Source organism: Sinocyclocheilus rhinocerous, unplaced genomic scaffold (assembly GCF_001515625.1).
Source record: "Sinocyclocheilus rhinocerous isolate Xijiao unplaced genomic scaffold, SAMN03320098_v1.1 scaffold2817, whole genome shotgun sequence".
NCBI classification, from domain to species: domain Eukaryota; kingdom Metazoa; phylum Chordata; class Actinopteri; order Cypriniformes; family Cyprinidae; genus Sinocyclocheilus; species Sinocyclocheilus rhinocerous.
The window spans coordinates 208,275-217,746 of record NW_015638065.1 but is presented as its reverse complement, the minus strand read 5'-3'; the positions used below and the strand labels follow the sequence as shown (position 1 = coordinate 217,746).

General features: G+C 33.8%; 1 protein-coding gene across 2 annotated transcripts in view; it reads left to right on the top strand.

The window, feature by feature from the left end:
• Nucleotides 1-7,477, top strand: part of LOC107749597 (origin recognition complex subunit 3-like) — a 24,620-nt gene extending 17,143 nt beyond the window's left edge. For both annotated transcript variants that reach the window (XM_016564770.1, XM_016564769.1), the window contains 7 exons: nt 969-1,102; nt 2,143-2,216; nt 3,122-3,216; nt 3,313-3,454; nt 6,668-6,784; nt 6,878-6,957; nt 7,187-7,477. In XM_016564770.1, coding sequence (XP_016420256.1) covers nt 969-1,102; nt 2,143-2,216; nt 3,122-3,216; nt 3,313-3,454; nt 6,668-6,784; nt 6,878-6,957; nt 7,187-7,292 — 748 coding nt within the window. In that variant the 3' untranslated portion in view covers nt 7,293-7,477. The remainder of the gene's footprint in view (nt 1-968; nt 1,103-2,142; nt 2,217-3,121; nt 3,217-3,312; nt 3,455-6,667; nt 6,785-6,877; nt 6,958-7,186) is intronic.
• Nucleotides 7,478-9,472: the final 1,995 nt, after the last annotated feature.

Below are 9,472 nucleotides of genomic sequence, written 5' to 3'. Positions count from 1 at the left end.
TGTTCGTATTGAACTGTTTGGTACGAGGCTTTTGGTTCGGTACGCATTACAAACTGAACGATTCATTGGACTAATCCTGTTACATAAGGAAAATAATAGAGCTTAAAGTGTGTGAAATATAATGTTCTCTCAACAAGGCAGCCCAAACGACGTAACAGGCAACGTGCTGTCTGCCCCTCCCACCCCCAAAGAAAAACACACTACTCCAGTCAGGCATATGCTTGACTAGCTCGTTGCAATATGGCTAGTAACGTTAATGCGATTACCAGACCAGAAATAGAAGATCCTCCAATAACCAACAGGTCTGGGGTTTGGGACCACTTTGGTTCCCCTGTAAGTTATGAGGGTGGTGGCAAGAGAGTGGTGGATAAAAACAACAACGGTATGTCGCATCTGCTACATGACAATAGACTACATCAGTGGGAAAACTTCAAACATGTCGACTCATTTACGCCAACATCACCCCAGTGTGTCAGTAACTGGAACTAGACAAAAACAAGGAGAACCATACACGCTACAAACTATCCCCGCAGCATTTAGGCAGGCATATACTGTAGCTCCATCATTGTTCAAAGTAAAAAAAAAATTCATACTTTATGTTAGTTTTAATAAATAAAAAATGTGTAAAAATCAAGGAAATTTCTCTGGCATTTCTTTCTTTTTGCTGTATCGAAAATGTACCGAACCGTGAATTTTGTGAACCGTTACACCCCTAATATATATATATACAGTGGGTACGGAAAGTATTCAGACCCCCTTAAATTTTTCACTCTTTGTTATATTGCAGCCATTTGCTAAAATCATTTAAGTTATTTTTTCACACCTCTATATATATATATATATATATATATATATATATATATTACTGTATACATGGTAGGTATATATTTTATGATTCAGTGGTTCCTGTTTTTATTGGAGGAATTTCTCCAGTTTCAATGTCACTCTTAATTCTTATTTCTCTGCAGGATTCTAGCAAAAGATGAGCTTGTTGCAGCTTTGCGGAAGTGTGCTGAAATTCTTAAATCTGCAAATACCAAGAGAATGCAAAATGCTCTGCAACAATTGGAAGATTTTATTGGCAGATTAGAAACACTGGAGGGTAAGTTAGACTCAGTATGTGTTCCAAGTTGCATTTTTTTTTTTTTATAGAAAAAATTAGAGTATCACTTTGCGTTTCCATGCAGTGTGTTCAAGAGAACACTTTTTGAGAAATTGGTGAAATCAGCAGCAGATGCATTGTTTGGAATCCAAAGCTTGTCCGTAAATTTAGCAAATTGTTTTGATGGTCTTTTCAGAATTACCAGGGAAACATTTGGGATGCTGTTTTTTTTTTTTTTTTGCAAATTATTAACATGACTTGTTTAGTTACATCAAGAAATGTATTCATAAAACATGTTTCCTTGGTAGTTTGTACACAATTTCTTTCTGAATAAAAAATGTATCCACCTCAAGCAGCTGTCTGTTTTTATGTGCATTTTTGTGCATCTTGGTGTTTCCATCCAACTGTTTATTGCTAGAAAGTTGTATAAGACACAAAAGATGCTTTCACATGTCACATGTATGTGCACTGTATCATCAGCATACTCTCAACTCTAGTATATTTGTGGCAGCGTTAGTAAGCAGCTTTTTCTTGCCAGCTGATGAACGTTAAAAACATGCATATCTGCAGTGTACGCTTATAATAAACAGAACATATTCATGGGTATTGTTATTATAGTATTGAGTAGATATAAATCTTTCTTAAAATGATAGTGTTACAATAAATCCTTATTTGTTGGCATGTTACTAGCCAATTTTCTAGTTTTTGCCTCATTTACAAAGTTGTTGGGCATGGTCATGTCTCTCACCGGGGGAGCGTGTTTTATATTTTCTGAATGTGATTTTTGCCTGAATCTGTTTTCTGCATCATAATGTAGAAAACAACTTTGGTTTTACTGTAATAACAGGGGATGCAATAATACACTTTTATTTCCTTTAGTAGTTAAAGATTGTAAAAATGGAATTTACCTTTATGCTACAATTGGTTAATTTAGAATTGTTCATAATGTTTGTAATTATTAAAAAAAAGAAAAGTGCTTTCAAAAATAAATGATGCACAATACCCTTAATAATACATTGCTTTGCCTCTTGTCTCTTCAGAAGATTCCTCTGGGAATGGCGTTGTCTCAGCAAAAATGGAATATCAGAGAACAGATCTCTTTCAGCTTCAAAAGGCAAAGTATTCGCTGTTGTCTTAAATAATCTGGAATTTGTTTACCACTAACATGTTGTTTTACATTTATGTAGTAAGTGAGTGAAAATTATATAAATATTTTGAGTGTTTTTGGGAGCCCATTTCAATTGTCATTTGCAGTGCTTCATGGGAGTGGGTGGAGCTAAAAAGTGCTTTTGGTATATTGCTTGTTTCAGCTTTGTGATTGGTGGAATTTTCTGTACAGCATCATTAGTAATGTAGCTTTTCACCACAAATTCCTCTGTTAAAGACAATTATATTAATATTGATGTTGGTGTGTTTTTATAATCACTGTAGCACCTCTGGTTAAGGCTGAAATTAGCAAGTGTATAATGTCTAGTGTTTTAAAATCTGATCAGTTCTTATCTTTTATTTCATCATTGGAAAATAATTATATTAATGATGATTATATAAACAACAGCTGTACCTAGTAATGTAAAACTGAGTAAAACTAGTAATGTAATTGAACTAGCTGGAAGATCTACTAACCAGACATGTCTAGCAACACCAAGCAACAAGCCAGCAATGCCTAGCAAGATACTTGCGTTGCCTTCAGTAATACATTTTACACTGGATGTGGCACAATGTGTCGCAGTCACAGACAGTAAATAGATGCCTCATTATTTCTGACTTACTCCATGCAATGGTTCTACGTTCACACTTTGACACATCTAATATAGACTGCCTTAAACCGCAACACAACATGGTATTGAAATTTTTATCAAGAATTTACTAGTATATGTACCGACTACTGAAATGTTTTGTATTTTGATAGCACTTAAGTTGTAGACTGTCAGACCATACAAATTAAGTACTCTGGTTTCAGCTTTGGAAAAATAGCATTGGTGGATTTAAAATGAACTATTGCCATGATTTTGTGCGCAGACTCTGCTTGAAAAAGAGTCTCGAAGAACAAAGAGAATGAATTCATTCGAAGTGCTTCGAAGCCAGGTGATAGACTTTATTGACAGCCTTGTGAGGTAAGTATAGACAATACTATGAGCAAGGTGTGCTTAAATACTTGCTTCTCTCACAAAATCCTTTATGCAGTATAAAATGTGTGGGTCTCTCTTCAGAGAATACTTGACACCAGCAGAATTCCAGCCACTCAATGAAGTGTGCTACTACAGTTCCTCTGGGGTCCTGAGACAGCGACTCAATGTCACCCCACGAACATCCATTCAAGCTGCTCTCAGTCATCCTTTCTACTACTTGAAGGTAACTGACCACTCATTTTGACTAACCAGGGTATTCAATTAAGGTATTCAATTAAAATTCAAAGAGACAAAGTATATACATTTTCTTCACTGTTTCATATGTTGCATTGCATAGCTTCCCAAACTCAAACATAAAGCCCCCACAAAAAGTCAGCAAAAGCTCTTTTTGTGAACAGCTCCTTATGGATTAGATTTTTAGCTGAATAGACATTAATTTAAGGCTGAGGTAGATTCAACACTCGTCACATTTCTGTGGGTATTGTGAAGACACATGCAGCCCAGAACTGCTTTTCAGGGACAAATTCAGTCTAAATTGTGATCTTTTGCTCACCCTTATGTGGTTTCCAAAAAAATTTTGTGTGTTACACAAGAAGACATTTTGAAGAATGTTTAAAACCAAATAATATTTGAGCTCACTGTCATTTCTTCAAAATATTAATGTTACTGTAGTGTTAACAGTGGTGATTTTAGCTTGTAATCATAGGCGGAGGGTGAACCAACTCCAGGGTAAGGCTAAAATCAGCCAAATGTATTAAACATCATAAACCCGTTTTTTTAGGCAAGAACCAGGGTGTCATGTAGGCTAAAAAAATGTTTAATGGGACTGAATTTTTATTTAACGTGATTACAATTTAATAAAAAACGTTAGAAATTGATAATTATATAATATCATATAAACTTGTGGAAAATGGGCATCCTATGACCCCTTTAATGCCGCAATCGACACTGTCTCTTCATATTCACTTTGTTAGCAACAGACGAAATAGATTTAATTTGTTTGTGCAGGAGCATTTTTGTCCAATTTAGTGGCATTTTTGCCACAAGTCCCCGTGGCCAGCCTTACACACACTCTGCCTATGCTTGTAATCTTGGTGGATGGCATCTGTGTTACCTTATAAAATATAAAAATATATTTAAAATATAAGAGTCTTTGTAGAAATCAGTTTTGTCAGATATATTTGTCTTTTCTGTGACAGTTTGCCTCAGTTGCCCCAATGGAAAGCATATTTAAACTATTTTTTTCAGAATTGCGCCCTTACCTATATAATGCACTCAGGGATTAAAGTTCCGTCGCTACAACAGATTTCGGTCAGTTCATAAAGACAGTCACTTGCTTCATTCCTGAATGATTCAGCCATTCCAACGAATCAATTGAATGAATGATTCAGTGATTAAATCAGTGACTTGCCGCCACCTGCTGGCGGATTTAGTTTAATTTTTAGCGTATAATTTCAGTTATTTGAATCATATTTCTGTATTCAAAATTTTATATTTAAAACATTAATCTCCACATGAATTTATGAATTTAATTGCACTCACGCCACCTCTGAGCCTCATTAAACGTCTGAAAATGTACCTACAAGCCACTTTTGTGTTCTTCTGTGCCACCTCTGTAGTACAAATTAATACTAATTTCATATGATTGGTAATTTATTTGTCTTATTCTACATATTGTTTTAAATAGAAATTTTAACAAGATTATGAACAAATTTTTGAATTCGACATAGATGAAAAGGATGCCATTACAAAGGTAAAAAGAAAATACTCCTGTAAGTCACTTTAAGGAGTCAAATGTCACCTCGTATTAGGAAGGCCAATTTTTGATCAGAATTTTTGATTACTGATCAGAAGGTGCTCCTGAATTTTTTAATTAGGAGGACAAGCGCTCCTAATTACAAGAAGAAATCTTGAGTTCGTGTCATATTTTATTACCATTTTCTAAACTATAGCGAATAAACTGTGATAATGTGAGAAAAGATGAAGGTGTCTAAATAGATTTTGGTTTGACTGTATCTATTTGATAAATGAAGTTAACCAACTAACATTATACATACTCTTTTGGTTTCTGTACCCAATGTTTACAAAATGTACAAATGCAATAAAAATATCGGTATCGGTACTCGGTATCGGCAAGTACCAAAAATAAAAGTATCGGTATCGGGCGAGTACTGGAAAAAGTGGTATCGGTGCATCCCTAATTATAACTGTTGTTATGATTATTCATGAGTTGATATAACATATTATAAGTTTTTTTTATAATGCATTATGCATTCATTATAATGCCTTAAGAATACCCTTATAATGTATTATAAATACGGGCTTCATAGAAAGTGTTACCGATTTTTTTTTTGTTGCTTTAACCCCTGCAATATAATAAGAAGTAGAAAAAGACAAATAAGTTACCAATCATATGAAATTAGTATTAATAAATAAATGTGTACTACAAAGGTGGCACAGAAGAACACAAAAGTGGCTTGTAGGTACATTTTCAAACGTTTAATGAGGCTCAGAGGTAGCACCAGTGCAATTAAATTATATATCGAGATTAATGTTTTAAATATACAATTTTGAATACAGAAATATGATTTAAATAACTGAAATTATATGCTAAAAATGAAACTAAATCCTCCAGCAGGTGGCAGCAAGTCACTGATTTTATCACAATCATTCATCCAATTGATTCGTTCGAACGGCTGAATCATTCAGGAATGAAGCAAGTGACTGTCTTTATGAACTGACGGAAATCCGTCGTAGCGACGGAACTTTAATCCCTGTGCACTTTGTGCCATTCACTATATGGAGAATAGTAAATGTGTGAACAAGTGATCGTTTTCAGATGAAGCTTTAGCATCTTTTTGTAATGTAAGGGTCAAGACGCTTCAGCTACTAGAGAGCATTTCACTGGGCAGAAAATCTGATGAGAAACTGAAGTGCAGAATGCTGTCAGCAAAGTTTCTGATCTGTATTGATGGTAGAGAGAGACTAAATTTTGAACACGCATACCTTATAAATGTGAATTGTGTCATTGTTTAGGGGCTCATTAGCTTATAGGTAACCTTACGGCCAACATACTTACTGCTTTCAAACTTCAATTTTGATTTAATGGGGGACTTGAAAAAACATATTGAGTGATTTCTTTCGAAATCTGCCCAAATCCATGTATTAAAGGGAATGTTTAAAATAATAATAATAATTATCTTTTACTCACCCTGGTTTAATTTCAAACCATGATTGACTTTCTACTGTGGAACATGAAGAAAATTGAGAAACATTTGAAGAACATTTTGAGATTGAAAAACATTTGAAAAATTTTGAGAATTTTTTTTTTTTTTTTTTTTTTGTCCATGCAATGAAAGTATTATTTGGTACCCAACATTCCTCATATACAGTATAGTGGTTTATTAGTTTTCTTACTCTTCTGTTTTTGCTGCAGAATGCAAGCCTGAAAACAGATGCTGGCACAATCTCCAGTGCTGCACCAGACCTCTGCATTGTATACAAGCTTCATCTTGAGTGTGGAAGACTCATAAATCTGTATGACTGGCTTGAGGTACAAACATGCTAAATCAAAATCACATGTGGAGGTGGGCTATCTTTTTCTAACACTGTGGATGGAACCTGTCATTGTGTTTGACATTTTCAGGCATATGTAACTGTGATGTCAGCTGCGGAGGACCAAGATACTGATTCTGAGGAGTGTGGCCAATATGACAGCCTTAAGCAGTATCCTTTTGACATTTTGCTCGTTCTATTTTAGTGATGAAAGTGTGTTCCTTAATTTAATACATTTTTAACTTCATTAAAAGTTCTGTTACTGCATTCTTTAGAGGTAATGTTAAAGATAAAAGCTTTTGACTCATAAATGTACAAGTTGTTAATTGTACACAGTTACTTGTATTTTAAAGTTGTCTATAAAAATATATTTCTAATGTATTGTTCTTAACACTGACAGTGCTCGTTTCATTCAGGCTGTTTCTGAGATGGAATTTCTTGGTTTTGTTAAATCAACAAAACAGAAGACTGACCATGTGGCAAGACTGACTTGGGGAGGTTGTTAAAGAAATTATTTGCAAAGCAATGTTTCCTGAGCACAAGAGACTGGCCTGACATGCATGAAATAATTATGTATTTTGCACCACAGCTGTATTTTGTACTGTCAGCTGTATTATACATGTTACTATTACCTTCTTTTTTAAACATTTGGTTATGTTTTGGTTAATTGGAATAAAAATAATATACTGTTTTTATGTCTGTCAAATATTTTAATTCACTAGATCTGGAAAGTTTTAATTTTATTAAACCTTAGCTATACAGGTTAACAAACATGAAAATGAATTTTATTCCAATATTTGAAAGTGACCGTTGGATAAAATAATATTTTTATTCACAATTCAAAGAAATTAATGCATAATTAAATAAATGCATAATGATCCTCACTCAACAAACCTTAAGTTTTATGTCAAACACCACAGAAATTGGAGGGGGACTCGGGGAATATTGATATGCTCCCAGACAGGCTATAAAATAAAGTGCTGATTTAAGTTAATATTTTATTCCTGAATACATTTTGCATCAGGATAGAAAAGTGAGCAATTTGATTATTACATGCTTAGAAAACTATGATGTTTTAATGTCAAAGTAAAGATTAACATTCTCCAGCACTAAAAAGAAATCAATTAAACCATATAACCCCAGAAAGCCATATTTTTATCACATATTCCTGTTAAAATGGAAGCTTTTTGAGATAAAAAAAAAAAAAAAAGTAAAATCATGTCAGATCTTTTCCCACTTTTAATGTAAAATTGAAACCAACATAAAATATGTTTGTTTACATGTTTGTAAAAAATAAGTCACTTTTAAACACTTACTGAAAGTAATTATATTTCTCTGGTCATCATTTAAGTGAATAAAAAAAAAAAAAACGTTTCTGTAGGATTTTCTTAACATCGTAACGTCTTGCTATGGCCTGTGGATGTGAGGGATCAAAAAAGTGTTTGGAATTGCTCAGTCAGAGCCCAGATCATTAGAAAGCCTGAATGATTTAAAATGACTGATGATTTGGAATGATTTGAAGAGGACTGACTGTACACTAAAGTGATCAGATATTGGAAATGTAAACCAGGGACATTTAGCTCAGTGGTCAAAATATCATTTAAATCTCACCTGCTATCTAAAAAAAAGTAATATATATTTTTAAGCGTTTTGGGTTTCTATACTATTATAATTTGATTACTGTAATGTTTGCATTGTGGGTCAAATGACGTCAAATTGCACATTTTCAAGGGCACCCAAAATAGCAATTGTTTTTTTTAGTTTTTTTTTTATTATTTTTATTTTTTTTCCGCTAGCAATCTTCTGGAGACATCTGCACTGGTAAAACGTGTTTCCTGTTTGTGTCGTATTTTAACTTAAAACAGTTTAGTTTGTATTGAATATAGCTGTTGTTTAAATATGTGGCTTGAAAATAAAAACTAATTTTTTTAAAGGGCTTTAAATATGTTAGAGTAGTTGTCTGGTTTATTAGCGTATCGTAGTCTTATAGATAGATTGAGGAAATATCTATCTTATAGATAGATTATAACATATACAGTCTTTATTATAAATCTCTCCATCAGGGGATGTGTGTCTTAACTTTAATACAATTACATTGTTATTCACGGTTTCATCTAAGTGCTCTGAGCCAGGGCAGAAAAGTCGCTGTTACCTAAATTTCCGTTGCTGAATTATATTCTGTATTTTCCAATTAAATCACAAATATTTTCATAAATTGGAAAGGTCCTGCATACGCTATATACGTTTTAACTTTACCGTTTAAAATGTCAGTTAAGGTATGAAACCGACAGTTTGTTTCAAAGTAAATGCAGTTCAGAAAGTTAACCACAAGGTGTTGCCCGAACATCACGAATCTCCTGTTGAGTCTTTAAATCCAGCTATTTAGGGTGATAATTGACGAATAACACAGGTGTTATTGCAGGCAGGGGCGCCGCTAGCAATTTTGGGCCCTATGAAAGAATATGAGGTTGGGCCCCCTACCGCACCAAACATAGACCTACACTGTATTGCCCAAAGTATTGGGACCCCGGACCCCCTAATGAACAAGTTTGACTACTTTAGTGATTTCCACGAGTACAAATTTTAATGTTGAAGCATATAATGATATATGGAATTGTGTGCTTTTAATTTTATACCAATAGTTTGGACAGGACCCTTTTCTATTCTAACACAACAATGCCTCTGT